This window comes from Odocoileus virginianus, chromosome 5 (genome assembly GCF_023699985.2).
Source record: "Odocoileus virginianus isolate 20LAN1187 ecotype Illinois chromosome 5, Ovbor_1.2, whole genome shotgun sequence".
NCBI lineage: Eukaryota > Metazoa > Chordata > Mammalia > Artiodactyla > Cervidae > Odocoileus > Odocoileus virginianus.
This window is the reverse complement of record NC_069678.1, coordinates 60443918-60460104: the sequence shown is the minus strand read 5'-3', so window position 1 is coordinate 60460104 and position 16187 is coordinate 60443918. Positions and strand designations below refer to the sequence as shown.

The 16187-nt window shown below is 38.5% G+C and overlaps 1 protein-coding gene across 5 annotated transcripts in view; it reads left to right on the top strand.

Moving 5' to 3' along the window:
- PDE4B (phosphodiesterase 4B) overlaps positions 1 to 16187 on the top strand; it is a 636924-nt gene that overhangs the window by 608507 nt on the left and 12230 nt on the right. For 4 of the 5 annotated variants that reach the window (XM_020877728.2, XM_020877731.2, XM_070468014.1 and 1 more), the window contains 2 exons: positions 9272 to 9365; positions 14872 to 15050. In XM_020877728.2, coding sequence (XP_020733387.2) covers positions 9272 to 9365; positions 14872 to 15050 — 273 coding nt within the window. Of the gene's footprint in view, positions 1 to 7872; positions 8648 to 9271; positions 9366 to 14871; positions 15051 to 16187 lie in introns of those variants that run through there. The other variant, XM_020877736.2, reaches the window with a different exon arrangement.

Here is a 16187-nt window from a genome sequence, read left to right as displayed (position 1 = left end):
GAAGAACATTCTCCAAGAAGCTCAACAACTTGCCAAGTTTCTCAGTCTAAGTTACAATATAGGATTTTATTTTCAGACCTAGTTGGATACTCAGCTGATCCTATGTCATGGTATTATGATGTTGAGTCTATTGTTAGAGTTTTATTTATGCTGTTAGACCCCACTGGTAAAGCCATCCTATAATCAGAACCCTTTCTACTTCATGTATAATCTACACATCCAACTCTGAAACTATTTTTATAAGTCTTTCATGCTCCAACAAACTTAAACATCTGGGAGTGCACTGTATGGACACCTGTTCAAAGTATCCATTCATCTTTTACAAATTTTAGTCGCTAATAACAGAAAAGACAAAATGTAAAACAAGTTGACTATCTTTTTTGAAGATAAATTACTTAAGACAATTCATCCTTTAAGGTTTAAAAATATACTCAAATCTCTAATCTGTGGCAGATTCTTCTCAATTTGCAAGTACATATTCTAGTATAGGGATTATCAAAATACTAAAACAGTGTATATTTATTCAAGGAAGAAAAGGATATTTCAGTGTCATCTGGGGATTTTCTTTCTTTATTTGATGGTCCCTAGAGTTAATCTTGAAAATTTCCAAACTAGGGGGTTGTCCCAAACCTGGGAAGCAGTGATTCCCAGGGCAAGTTTTGAAGTATCCTGTTGTCTTTTATCTCAAAGAGCATATGATGATGGGTAGCAGAAATCAATATAATTAACATTAAACACAATATGTGCCACATAATGTGTTTAAAATAGGTATAGTAGTAATCTCAAAAATCAACTATGGTAGATTTTTATGGGCAAAAATACTGAAAATTTTAATCAGGCAATATTTAATACAGGATTTTAAACAACACAGAGAATGTCATAGGATAAAATTGGAAATCAGTTCTTAAAGAGAGTCATGACCAGTCCTTATGGGGATGATTTTCTTGTTCTGGGGTATTGCTTTCAAGTTAAATATGAAGGCCTTCAAGCACATATCATGTTTTCCACTAGTCAAGAGATGGCATTAGACTGAACTGTCCATGGGTCTGATCCATGGTAAGATTTCTAATTTAAAAAATGTAACAAGTTGTAGAACCTCTGGCTGTGAAATGGTTCAAAGGAAACCTTGGTCATCTACTTTGGAATCATGTTAACATCCCATGGCCTTAGAACTGGCTTTAGAAGCTTGAGGTTAAATATTAACCATCTTGCACAGAAAAAGTGATAGAAGGCTTAAATGTAAAAGCAAAAGAGTAACTAAATAGTGTACCTTGATTCCTCGATTTTTTCAATTGCTACAGTGATTTTTATCATCTGTAAAAAAAATAAATAAATAAATAAAGCCTATGCTGTATTTAGTTATCAGGCCAGCATCCCAAATCTGCCATAGCCCCTTTTTTTTTGGGGGGGGAGGGGGTCTGTCACTATTAACAACCAGATTAAAAGGGAAAACTCAAGTACATAAATTGAAATTATGAAGCTCCAGTAACAGTTGCAGATGTTTCTCATCAAAAGGAAAGACTTCTATCAAAAAGAACAAGTTTGAATATTTTAAATTATCTAAGAATATACTATACCTCCAAACCTGACACATTATGAGTGTTATGACTTTGAAATCCAATCTCTTTAAAAGATATTTGGTACATGTAATATCTGGTACATATTTATACTAAAAAGAAACATTTGTTGTTTATCTGAAATTTAAATTTAACTCAGTATCTTGGATATTTATTTCCTAAATCTAGAAACCCTACATATGTGAAAGCATAAATATGCTCACATACTGTATTTATAAGCTATAAATTATAGTTATATAATTTATAGTTAAATGCATATAAGTTATAGTTAAATGCATAGTGAAAATATGGTTTTAGATACAAAAATAGTGTCTTTTGTCTATTTAATTGTGTCATTGAGTTACTCTCAGAGTTAGGGGAAGGTTAGTTCATGAAAAATTTCTCTAAATATTTTTATGAGGATTACTTTAGGTCTAGGGAAAGTCAATTTTTTAGCTTCCCAATATGTGCCAAATCTCCCCTTGAAAAGTTTTTAGAAAATCTTTAAAAACAAAATCAAGCAGCAAAAAGTATAGATAAACAGATGGGTAAGAAGAGACAACTAATGATTTTGAGAACTGTTCAAGACCTAGTATCAAGTTGTAGAGCAATTATATACAAAGTTGTATTTAAATTATTCTCATGTTTTTCAGTTCTACATATGAAAGTGCCAATGGTTTGTCTCTACCTTGACTTTTAAAACATCACTTGAACAGATACTAGTCCTCTAACCAGCAAATGGAATTTACTCCATTTTAGCTTCATCCTAAATGCCAGTGTTTTGCTACAAAATTATGGTAGAGGTTTCCATGATTGTTTTTCATTGCATACTTATTTATTGTGGATTATGATGTTACTGTACAGTTAAGAAGAGAATCACTCAATTCTAATATGTTTAGATGTTTTTCTTTCTAATCTGGCACATGGACAGTAAGAATGACTTAGCTATATTCCTTGGAGCACCAGGGATTTACTCCAGGTATTAATACAGCAGTATGTGTCTGCTAGAATGCCCAACCATGGAATTGTCAACTTAAAAAAAAAATGCACACCATCAAAGATGTGAGTTAAGTTTTATTTGAGACTAAATGCAGACTGCACCTAGGGAGACAATACTTCAGATGGCTCTGGGAAACTGCTTCAAAGAAGCAGAAGGAAAGGTCAGTATATATACATATGTGATTTTGGTGAAGGGGGAATACATACAATTGAGCACATATTTTTCCAGAAAGTTTCTGCTTATCCCATGGAGTTTTCTGCTAGTCACGAGAAGCAGTCATCACTATGAAGGATTTTGGTGCTTTTATAGATATGAGGAGATACAAGAATTGGGCTCATAAAATCAGCTCCTGAAAATCTTTAACTATCTGAAGACCTGTCCTGCCAAGTTTTCCCTAAGCACAGAGTGTCTCATTTCTACTGTCGCCCTGAACCCCCTTTAGGGGGTATTGAAGGTCACCAGCTGCAGCAGCATGTGATTTAATCCTGTAGAGGTAGATGGCAAGTGCCAATTTGTAGTTAACAGAACTATATAGTCTCTAGTTAAGTAGATATTAATAGACAATGGCAGGTTATTCCTTTATTAACCCCATTACCAACTCACTCAGTTCAATTCCATTTGCCTCTTAAATAGAACAAACATGTCATCAAAGAAATTGGACAGCAAGTTCAAACAGCTGATAGAGTTCATAGGGAAAGACAAAAAGGACCCAAGAGATGAGATGCACATTGTCAGATAATCTGAAATGTAAAGAACTGTGGAAACTGTGAGTTTATAAAGTTTTAGAAAAAGTACACTGTATTCCCATTTTTATTGTTCTTTTTTAAATCAGATTTTGCAAAGAAAACTGTTTAGGAATCAAGTCCTTCACCTTCTTTGGGTCTTCTTCATTTTTTTCTCATGTAAAATTAGGAATATGGAAGATGCAATTTTTTTTTAATCAAGAAGAACCTGAGAAATTCACCATTTTACAACTATTAGCACCAAGAATTTAATTGATCTTTACCCAAGATCATACATCTGGCCAGTGCCAGAACTAAAAGATGAGCTTGTCTTACTTCCATTTCTTGCTGAGCTGGGCCCCCAGTTTCAACTGCCTCCTACGGCTAGCATTCTACTAGCATTCCATCATTTCAGGCAGAATTTTAAGCCTCTTCACTTTTCCTGATGCCCGGGAATTCTTATTAAGTTATGACTAACTAAGTGTAAAATATGAGTCAAAATTTAGTCCCTAATAAAGTCATTGTGACTTTAATGACTTTGGCAGTTGTTTCATACTGCAAAAACAGGAAGATCTCACACAATAAGGCGCCTGTCTCACAGATGGGCTCCTGCGCAGACGGCCACCCACAAGGGTGACTTCGGGGGCTGTCTTCCTCTCTGGAGCACCTTTTTTTCATCTGTACAATTTCATCTACTTACTTTATCTTAAGGTTGTCAATGAGAGCAAAGTACCTGGTTTATCTAGTCTTTGATAGGCTGAAGAGTAGTTTTGATCACTGAAAACTCACTCTTAAGTGATTTCTAGGTCCCCCTAACAAGCTCAGATTAGTTTTAAAAATAACCTTCTTATGTGCTTGATACTAGCCTCTTATATTATTACTCTCCTAGATGGTTTTATACTCAGAAAGATAGAATCACCAAGTTTTAGAACAGGGATGAATTTCTGAGATCATTCTAATCCTGCCTTCTTGTGTGATCAATTTAACTAAGAGCTTTTCAAGAGAGTTTCTAGCCTGCCTGTGGATCTTTGCACAAAGCCCAAACTAGTCCTCTGATGAGAAATATAGTAAAGTGATGAAGTGTTCCATCCTTAAGGAGAAATTGGCTTGGAAAAAAATACTCTTTGTATGTAGCATTGAAGCTAAAGAAAAATTGAAGCCATGAAACCAAATGTTTACATCAAGTGTAATTGAATTTCAGCTTTTGCTAGTCTATATATTTTAAATAACTTCCTATTATAAAGCTATCCTACTAAAAAAAAAAAAAATCACGTATGATTTTACAGAGGAGGTGTATACTAGGCAAATAATATCAAATCATTTAAATTGAGAATGCTATGTTTTTCTTTTTCTGAAAATATCACAGTAATCTCTGGCAGCATTCACGAATCTAGTGTTGGGTGTAAGCTTAAGGAAGCATGGGAAGAATTTGGATTACTAAGGGTTCATTCACAAAGTTTGCTTGTCTCTGTTGCAAAGAGGCTTTGCCATTTCCTCTGGGACCTTATTTCTAGGTGAGCTCTAACAGGGTTCTCTTGTGAAGGCAGATTCTTAACAGAAAACTATAATAGGATCTGTGTACCTTAGGTTGTAGAGACACGTTTGTCTTTGAAATAGTGTGCTTCTGCTTGTGGATATAATGTCTAATTCCTTTTCAATCTTGTAACTCCTGGGGCCACACTGTCCCTCAGGAACTATTTAATCTTCTTATCTGGACTGAACAATCAACTTGATAAGGAGACAGGGAGACTCCAAGGGTCTTGGGATATAAAACCTTGGAGGGAGGATAACCACTTCTCTTCCTTTGTTGGTGACTTTTTCTTAAGGACTGAAGCATTTCCGATTTGGGTTGTTTTTCTCAGTAATGTTAAGAGAGTTTTGTTTTCTGGGAAATTTTGGTTGCTGGTAAACCAAGCTGCTGTCCAGACTGTAGGAGGCAGCCACAGAATGCATCATAGACTCTTGACAGGTTTGGGCTGAGATCCTAAAATCATGCATCACTCTCATTTTGTATATAAGAGCTAAGGTGACTTCACCAGACTGCTATCTGTTATCAAGAGCTGAGAATGAACGTCTAGATTCATCTACTATATCACAGCTGCCTCTGGCTCAACAGAAACAACTCCCTTATGGGAATCAGATGCTGAAAATCCCACTAAGCCAAGCTCCCTAACTCTCTCCCCAGCCTAAACCCCAAATATAAGCTATCCCGTTCCTTGATGTGTCTCATCGTGCAGCCCGCTCTTAGCATACTCTGCATACTCTGCATCTCTGTAAGAGATACCCCCGTCTGCTCCTCCGTGGCAGTGTCTGCCTTAATTTGAACCCAGCTCAATATAAGTGGGCCATTCATTCATAAATGCTTTTTGATGACAGCAGTGATGGCCTTTAGTCGAACCCTCCCTTAGGAAGGAGAGAAACTGTTGCTAAACAATATTTAAAGGATGGGGTCAGTTTCTAACACTGAGTGACCTCCATCTGCAGACTTCATCATGTTATGGTTGCCTTAAGGTGACGTTGGGTTTCGGTGGCACTGTCATGCCCTTAGCAAGACGCTCATGTTGTTTGTTGTTTAGTCACTAAGTCTTGTCCAACTCTTCTGTGACCCCATGGACTGTAGCCTGCCAGGCTCCTCTATACATGGTACTTCCCAGGCAAGAATACTGGAGTGGGTTGCCATTTCCTTCTCCAGGGGATCTTCCAGACCCAGGGATGGAACCTGCATCTCCTGCCCTGCAGGTGGATTCTTTACCACTGATCCACCAGGGAAGCCCTAAAGGCTCACGGAAGAACTAACTTAGGCAGGAGAAGGAGAGAGGCAGTTTTCACCTGTTACTTCCATGGGTTCCCGGACCCTCTGTGAGCTCTGCAGGAAAGGTGAGCAGTCTGATTTACTCTCAGCTCTGTATCTTAGAGCCACCTCCCTGTTCCCACGCTGGGACTGATTGACACTGTATAGCAACAGGATCCTCTGGCAATGAGAGGAAATAGGAAAAACGTAAGAAGGGAAGTCTCTCCTAGTCTATTATGATTGAATTTCTACCTGCTCTTATATTCAGAACTGAGGGGCCAATGTGGCCAATAAAGAGTAGGCCCCACCCTCACCTGAAGTTAACTGCAGTGGTTAAGGAAGAGGCCCTGATATATCTGATTATTTCTACTTGGGTGAAACCGGTTTAAAGCATGAAAAGTGTTTTTTGTTTGTTTGGAGGAGGTTTTGTTTTTGTGTTTTTGCTGCTATATCCTCAATGCGTTGCTTGGCATGTCTCGGGTGCCATTAAATATTTATGAAATACATGGGATGAAACAACATTATTCAACTAGTACGAACCTGACTGATGCCAAGATCTTCCTAAGTTTTTCCAAGAGATTAAAGGAACTAAAATGAAGATGATTGTGTGAATGTTGCATTTGGCTAAGTCTAACGTAGAGACATGATTAAAGATATCATCTGTCTCTATGTTTTCTACAAGATATTTTTTGCAGTGTTCCTAGTAAAGTTTGTTTCTTTGCCAAAATACAGCTGATCCATCAGAGCACAGAAACCTGTCTTTTTCAGTTTCTAAGTCTTTAGTGTAAGTGCCTGTCTTCTGAGAACTGAAAATGAGAGGCGATTATGACTGAGTGGTTGTGTCTGAAAAAATAAAGAACTTAGAACTTACACCTGAAAGTTCTGATTCACCTGGAGTTCAAATTGCAGAGTGGTTCAATAAGTAAAACACACTAGCTCAGATGATTAATTCAGAGATTTCTGGTGACTGTCACTAACATTTGTATCATGGGAGGGAAGACCCACATGTCCACCAGCAGGGTTCCCCAGAAAGAGGGCGATAGTACATGCCACTTTGAGGACAGTTCCTAGAGCGGTGAGCCAGAGGACCACAGTACTGACTTGCATTGGCTTCACCTCGAAAAGCGTGGTATCCTGGGCACAGGCAGTGGCGTGAAGTGGGCCTGGATGCTTGATGCGAAGCCATTGCCAGTGCAGGATGCTCATTTGAAAGGGGAATACCTCACAGGAAAGAGCCAATTGCAATTGCGTGCAGGGCTGTTGCCATGGTGCTTCGCTATTGCTTTAACACGCTGTACTTGAACTCCTGGAAGTCCGGGGGGAGGAGGGGAGTAGGATGGGCCTGGGTGGGGAATCCCACTGCAGAGCTCTAGCCTCTGACTTTCTTCATGCCTGTGATCTTTCTGAAGCTGACAAGGTGTGAGAGAGAGAGAAAGAAAGAGACACCATAGGAAAGAATTCCTCAACACGCTCCATATTGCAAAAACAAAACAAAATAAAGATTAATTTAACTCTTAAATATTTTCTTCATGAATTAGAAGATGTAACACTGAAATACCCAAACAGCACAGTCATTCATAACCCCGAATAATTCTCCATTCATGCAGCAAACGATAGCTTGTATTTCCTAACACACTCCAGATCCTAAATGGAAAGGTTAAATGTGTTTAATTCATTTGTCGAATGCAGTCTCATGTGCATATTAATGAGCGGATGGAGGACAGAGAATTGCATTCTGTGTACGAAGTACTTTTAAAATTAAATAGATTAATTCCCAATCATTTCATTGTGAAAGAAGTCTAAATGCACTGACCTGCCACTGGTGTGCAAAAAATCCTCCTAAAAGCTAGCTTAAAAAAATATTCTCATATTCTGAAAGTCTAATTTGAAAATCAGCCACAGTTTTAACTTTTTCAACGTTCAGGAATAATAAAACACACCATCACTTGGAAACCCTTAAATCGGCTGAGCTCTATGCAAAGGCTGTGTCTGCAATGTCCGTGTCTCCGCAGTGGAGAGGGTTAAGAACACCTAGATGAAATGGGGGAGGGTACAGACTTCGGATTCCTTAAATATTCATGGAGCTTCCTCCATTTTAATCTTCTCCTTTTAAAAAGATGGCTGTGTTTCCCAGCCTGGCATCCCCTCAGGAAAGAAGACTTGCTCCTTCCTTGCAGAGTTCAGCTGAGCAGGACTAATCTAGAGTGGAAACCCCTTCGGCCACCAGGACTATTCATAATTCATAAGTGTTGCAAACCAGCCAGCTGAATGCATTTGGACAGACTCTTGCTCCTTCGTGCAATTCCTGATTTCATTACTCTCTCTGCCAGGAAAGAAGCAGGGAGCACAGGCGAAGATGGGCTTTGTTTGGATTAGGAAATGCCCTAAATTTTGGAGGCTTTGTCTTTCATAAGTTTTGATTATTTCACCACTGAATCTGCAAGGCTTTCCCGGTCCTGTTGGGACTGCTGTCAGAACTGTGAATTCTTTCAAAGGGATTTGTGGACTGTGGCAAGGAGTGCTTTCCAAAATGCCTGAGGCAAACTATTTGTTATCTGTATCTTGGGGTTACATCAAGGTGGGTTAATTTGATTCCATTATCTTTGGTAGCATGTGAAACCTTTACAGCTGTGTGTTTTCTGTGAAGTAGAAAAGCCTCTGTAATGATTTAACTGTGTTATCACTTAGCCTGCTGAGGCGGCTTATTGTGAAGTAAGGACATGTTATATTGTATTTAAATAGACTGTGCAGTATTTTAACCCTGTTCCTTTTACTCATCTCTATTTTTAAAGGATGCTTATCTTTTCTTTTGTCTTCCCTTGAATTTTTCACATTTAATCACCTCTTACTGTATAGGTTATTAAATTATATTTTAGAGTTAATTTTCAATAAATATATTTTAAAATGTGGTTACATTTTTAACTGAAATTATCTTAACTGCTATTAAAATTCCTTTTCCTATGTTTACATCTTCAAAAGAAATCAGATGTTAATTCTAAGACATCCTGAGAAAACCTCTTTTTTCTAAGGTGACGTTGGAACAATTTCACATTAAGGGGATATTGTATTTTGTAGAAACAGAGTTATTTATCTAATGGTATCTGCCTACCCAGCCTCTTGGTTCTTAATAAAGTTGGAAGCATCTAAAATAATAATTTGCTATTTATTGGGTGGTTAATACATTTTTGTTCTTCATAAACAGTTCAAAAGAATGCTGAACCGGGAGCTGACACACCTTTCAGAAATGAGCCGATCAGGGAACCAGGTGTCTGAATACATTTCAAATACTTTCTTAGGTAAGATATTCACCAAGAAAACTGTTCCATAACTGAATTTTTTTTTAATATTAATTTCTGCAACCTATCTGGAAATATTACTATGTGAGTTTGGAACTGGGTTAAGTCACAGAAAAGCAAATCCATTTAAAATAAGAACTAAAGACAACCTTTAAGGTAAAAAAAAAAAAAAGCAAGAAAGAGAGAAAAGAAAGCAAGAAGGTTTTGTTTAAAAAAATGAATTAAAATATCCATCAGAGAGAGAAGGTTATTATGGGATAATTGAATTTATATAGACCTCAGGTCACTATCTACCCACCCACCTTCATCTCTGTCAAGACCTCTGAAAGGGTGGGAGTGGGGGGTTGTGATCATCCAAACCTTAGGGACAATTCCAATTGGCTCCTCTGATGTGGTATTCTTTCAATTCTTCCAATAACTGGGCTTTGAGCAAAAGGTGATTTGACCCATGATAATAGGCTTTGGAAACTGTTTGACTATTGCTTTGCTAAGGTGTTTCTTAAAGATAAATTGGAGGAGGGCAGAAAGAATCATCACCTCTATGAAAGAGTTGCCCTTCCGCAAGCGGCATGCTTATCTCCCTGATTTCATACTTAACCTTTTATCCTCTGCCTTCACATTGCTAGTATTTTAAAATGTGGCACTGACAGGAAGGGTTTGCAGCCATGCCTGGTAACTACTGTCATGCATCCTGTTTGATTGCTAGGAATTTCTAATCTTGTGTTTAAAGCCATTCCATTGCATATTTTTCTTAAATCAGGCCTGCAGGATCTGCCCATCTGTACTTCAAAGTGAATGGGTAGAATTTAGACCCTGATCCTGTTGACTTTCAATTACCACTGCACTATGCTTATTTAGCAGAATTCCATTTTCCAGGGAAATGACCTGTTCTTACAGTTGAACATTATACCTCCCTTCTTTTTGGCATTGCTACATATCCTTATATCAGTGAACATTGCCTGGACATCTTATGGAAACACATACCTCTTCTAGTTTTATTTTAAAAAACATTTCTATTTCCCTAACACCAAAGCAGTTCCTGCTATCAGCAGATCAGTCTTTGATCAGCCTAATACAAAGCTCACAGCACTTCTCTGTGGCCAGTGGGCATTGGCGTGATTGACAAGTGCCTTTCCAACTATTTCCACTGTGTGGGTGTCTACAGCACCTGGTTTTCTCCAGCAGAAGTTGCAACAACCTTTGTCAGAGAATAGAGAAAAGATTTTTTCATATAGCCTAGCTCCAAGAGGAGCTAGAATCTAATCGAAAAGAAAGCATTATATACTGATCCTTATCTTCTCCATTATTCCCACTTTACTCCTTTGAAGACAGGCATCTTCTCCGTCCATTTTAAATATGCTCTGCTCTGTGAAACACCCGATCATTTTTCATAACCTAGGGACTGTTTTAGGGACATTTTACAGGTTAATGACTATGGTAAAGAAGAATAAAATCAGTAGGTGCAAAACTCACTTTTGTTTGTGTAAACATGGCATGTTAAGATACCAAGGTTTGTCTGACTTCTCAAAAGAGACTCTGGGCACTGGAGGAAAGCTGCAGGAATCTCTGAGCCTGTCATCACCCAAGGCTGCACCTAAGCATCCTCTTTACTTGTCGCCTCTTTCACTAATGGCTTACCAAGGACCATGAGAATATTTTAGTAAACCAATTATTCTTATTTTAGCATCGAAGACTATCAAGTGAGAAAGCTGAGAAGATAATAAAAATGAGTTCTCAGTCTCAACACTGCATCTCAAGAACTAAGAACTGTCAATTCTGTTGAATATTTCATTTGCTATTGAGGCATATCTCTTGAGGAAAGCCTATCATCTGGCTTCTCATTACTCCAAAATTAAATTATCAAGAGCAGGTTGTTTGAGGAAGGCTGTTAGTATCTCAGTCCTTACGCACCTAGCATTTGGAGGGTGTTGAGTGTGAGCATGTGTTTGTGTGTGCATTTGTATACATGAATGTGTGCATATACAAGGTAGGCCTGATCAAACTAGACAGATGGATAAAAATTTTAAATATTCTTCAGAAAATTTAGGGAGAAAAAAGTCCATCATATAAGCAAAAGATTCATCAGCTACCTCAGTTGTAAACTGGGAATATTGGAGTAGATGACATCCTCAGTTCATTCCAGCTCTCACTTTCTGTGACTCTGGTATGGATGGAGTTTATCGTCTTACTAAGACAAACCTGTCAACCCAGACTCTTTGGAATGGATTGTAGGCTTATAGTTTGATAATATTCAAAAGCAAACAAACCTTGTTTCCAAATAGCAAGCATAAGACATGGAACTTTACCTTCTGTCCTATGAGCATGGTGGGTATTCCTGGAGGACTATGAAGTCTTCTTCATAAAATGTCAGATCTGAAAAGGACTTTAATGGCTTCATCTAGTTCCCTCATTTTCCAAGAAAGAGAGCTGAGGAACAGAAGGCAACTTAGTTTGACCAAATTAATTTGTTGGCTAAAATGTTCCAGAGTTAGAACTAGGACTTTGCTCTCTTGACTCCTAAATCTAAATACCTGTCACTTCTTTGGGAAAGAAGGTTATTAGGCTGTCAGAACATATAGAAGAAAATCGCCTTTAAGTAATAGATATATTCTTTGGAGAAAAATCTTTATGAATCAGGATTGCTGTACCTAATGATAAAATATTTTATTAACAGCTTCCAGTAATATAAAAGGCTCTTAGAGCACAGATCCAAGAGTAAAAAATGATAAGACCTTATTGATTACAGTTAAACTTGAAGAGCAATATTGCAATAAGAGTCATTGAAAGTTACAATATGTCAGCCAGGACAGAGGGAAACCCCCCACTGCAGGGATCTGTGAAACTTGTGTTGTTTCATTTAAGAGGATGGTATCCAGATGAACAGCCTGAAAGGCAGGTGAGAGACAATCAGTGCAGGCACTCTGTGATGCTGACATAGGATAATGGGCTCAAGTTGCTGGTACAGAAGGAAGTAAGGAGTCAGGGGGAAGAAGCATAGATTAAAGCAAGATCCTTAGATATGATATTACAATTTAGTTAGTATTGCTACAAACAGAGCAAAGTCACCCCTTTAAATCCCTGACTTACTGTCAAGGATTGAAAATCTTTCCTACATCTTGAAAATCTTGAAAAAGAACTTAGGAATTTTGCAGGATTAAATGCTGCAACCTAGCTAAGAAAGCACCTCCAATGATGTCATTATCAGAGTTTTGATGTGACCATTTCTTGCTTCTGTTTATTTACTTATTTATTTTGTACAGTTCCACTGTTTCCACATTGTAATCTGATCATTCTATAAATGTAAATTCAAGAAGTGTTTATTATGATTCTTTGAGTGTCTGTTTCAGGTTATTTCCGTATGGCACTGGCTAAGCATTTAATAGAGGAAATTCAGAGTAGGGAAACCCATCAGTTGTTCCAATGCCTGCATAGGGAAACACCCATTAATGTCAAAATGGTATTCTCTGTGGGTAATGGGTTTCTTCTTTATTGTAACATTCCAGACAGAGTAGTGGTTTGGCTCAATGACTCGCTGTTGCAGGGAATCTTTAATTAAACACAGAGAAAAAGCTGCTAGTTTCACTACAGATTTTTGTATCTGCCTTGGCACAGAAGAATCCAACAGCTTCTTTAACCAGAATGGTAAAGAATGACATTAGGAGAGGCAGGGGCTATAGTGGCCTTTTAGCAAAAGTAGTCATTATTAAGAGTGAGGTGACAGGGAGAAAAGAAAATTCAAAAATAATGCCATATATGGTTTTATGCCAAAGACTGAAAGACCAGAAAGAGATTTTAATGGGAACCTTAAGGGGCCTGGGTTCTATGCTATTAAATCACTGTCTGGAACAAGGTAATTGCAAAATAAATATCTGTTGAATAAATTGCCCTTTGAGCTTGGGAAAGTTGCTGACCATCTGAAAACTGAGTGTGTGGGATTATTATTGGTTCCCAAACCTGGCTCTGACCATCAGAGTCTCTTGGGCAGCATATTTAAAAAAAATTGGTTCAGTAGGACTGGGTGGGGCTCATAAGTCTGTATTTTTCAAAAGTTCCCTGGGTGATGCTAAACCATGTTGGAAACCCCTAAACTAATCAAGATGACCACTAAAATTCCTCCCTAAGGTAGAGTCATAGGCTGATGAATCAAGGAGTTGGGGGACACCCAGAGACAGCACTGAGATTCCAGGGGTAGAGAAAAGCCTTGCTCCAGCCCTGCAACCAGGTGCCCAGGGTCCAGAACAGCTGCTTCCATGTCTGTCTCTGGGCTCACTTTGCTCTGATGAGTTGTCCACAAGGTCCTGTGAGCAGGCAGAGGTCTCTAGGGAGAACATGTGACTATGCCATCAGCTGCCAGAGTTGAAAGCAAATCATCTAGATCCCAGCAGGCCATCTGGAAACGTGTCATTTTCAAATGGGGAAGTTGTCTTTGGATTCATTTTCGCTGAAACAAGTAGAGATAAATGTAGGAACTTTTGGAAGCTGCATTAACTCTTTCAGCCACAGCGTCTCATTTAGTTCAGTGACGTAGCTGTCGAGTGCTTTAATAAATGATAGCCTCGGTGCACCCACAGGCATATCTGTGGCCTGAGAGAGTTGATGCGTTTTGCAGAACTCTCTGGATCCATCCATCCCCCTGTGAAGTGAGATAGAATATTTGATTGCTGATGTTTTTAATCTCATGATATAGAAGAAAGAGCTTCTGAGCAGGTAGACATGTTTCTGTCACTAACCCTAGCTCTCCTATTATCTTGTTGTAGCAGAATTTTTTAATAGATTAAATGAGATGATTATAAATATTTAACATGCATATTTTAATAAATGTAATGCCTGTTACAAATGAGAGGCATTGTTATTATTTATTCCTGGGATTCATAGATTCAAGTCATGAAGTAATACTGAAAGTATTGTCTTTGTCTAAACCTCAAATGGTAATAAACCAAAGCTTTAATCATTCAAAGATTATAAACCATTCATTTTTCTAATATATATATGCCACTCATCTAAACTGAACCCAGCTACAGTTATATGGATCTTAAATACAAATATAACAAAGTTAGCAAAACATAAAGCCTGTGCTTTATTAACCTGGGCTTGGGTACATGGAAATTTTTTATTATATACACAGACAAGTTATTAGAAATTTACATATAAATGTTGATGTCACACCTTGAAAATGTATGAGTGTAATTCCCCCAAATCACCCTGCAAACAGAAGACCTGGGATTGAGTTCCACCTGTCATTCTTGAACAAGTGATTTAGCTCCTCTGGACTTCAGTTTGCTGCTTTCAAGATTAAATCACCTATCACAGGATGGTCCTGGAGGTCAAGTGAGATAGTGCTAGGACAGCCCTTCCTAAGGTGTGCTATCCATGACAGAACCATTAGAAGTTGTTTTGAATATTGCAGTGGGTTTTCACTGGCACACAGGGGTTCTCATTGGCACACAGGGGTTCTCATTGGCATGCAGGGACTGAAAAACCAATTTTCTTGTTGTTGTTATTGCAGACAAACAGAATGACGTGGAGATTCCATCTCCCACCCAGAAAGACAGGGAGAAAAAGAAAAAGCAACAGCTCATGACACAGATAAGTGGAGTGAAAAAACTGATGCATAGTTCAAGCTTAAATAATACAAGCATCTCACGCTTTGGAGTCAACACGGAAAATGAAGATCATCTAGCCAAGGTGTGTACAAGCTGGGTGTGTGCATGTGTAGCACTGCTTTACAGGAGACAGATGTCCAAAACCTCCTATTAGAAAATGGTAGTGGCCGCTTTTGCTTTATTGTTAAATAGTATGATGAGGCTGATGTACCCTCTTTTTCCATTGCTGTACACCTAAAGACCCTTTTCTTATACCAAAAGACCAGATTTTGCCCTGAGTTGGGTCCATTAACTCACAAATGGAGAATCTTGTTGAACACATATTAGGAGAATCCAAGGTAAGGGCAGTAGGCAGGACTGAATTATCCCAGAGGATATTTCAGAGACTGTATGCCAAGGATCAGTAAGAAAATATGCACTGATTAGCAGAAATGGAGAAGAAATGAGAGAAATTGACAGCAGTGACTCTTGCTTGAGCCTAAAACCTAGTAGTGGAGGAAGGCTCAGAAAGAACTCATACCCCCTCTTGGAGGCTATACAAGGTGACTTTTCAGCCTTGTGAGAATACGAAATGAGATCAAATGAACATTCAGTGAGGGGGCAGCTGAAACATGTCATTAGAGGAAGGTTGATTACATATCGGACCAAGACTCTACAGAGAGCCTGTATCCCTAGTGTGTGCATGCTAAGTCGCTTCAGTCATGTCTGACTCTATAGCCCTTTGGACTGTAGCCCACCAGGGCTCCTCTGTCTATGGGATTCTCCAGGCAAGAATACTGGAGTGGGTTGCCATACCCTCCTCCCCCTGCATCCCTTACTCTGGGCAATAATTAATAATAGAACAAATTGCTCCTTTAATCAGATAATCTTGGAATAATCCTACAATACAGGATGGAATGATGTTTCTTCCAAGTCTTTCTGTAGCCAAGAAGCTCTAGGAGATAATGGGTGACTAGCATCTTCATGACCTTTTACACTAAATTAGGGTTGATTCGCACACATTCTAGCAGCTAAGTCTCCTTGACCTGGTTCTCAGTGATAATTACCAAAGGGCAGAGGAGTTTTCTAGCTGAGATTGTTTTCTAGTTGGTACTGATGGACCAGTGAGCAGAGAAGAGGAGCTACAGGGAAATAGGGCTAGGATGACCTCTGATCACTTGCACCTACTTCTGAGAGCAACATTGGTTGAGGACTGACATGGCAGAAAAATTATAGGCCA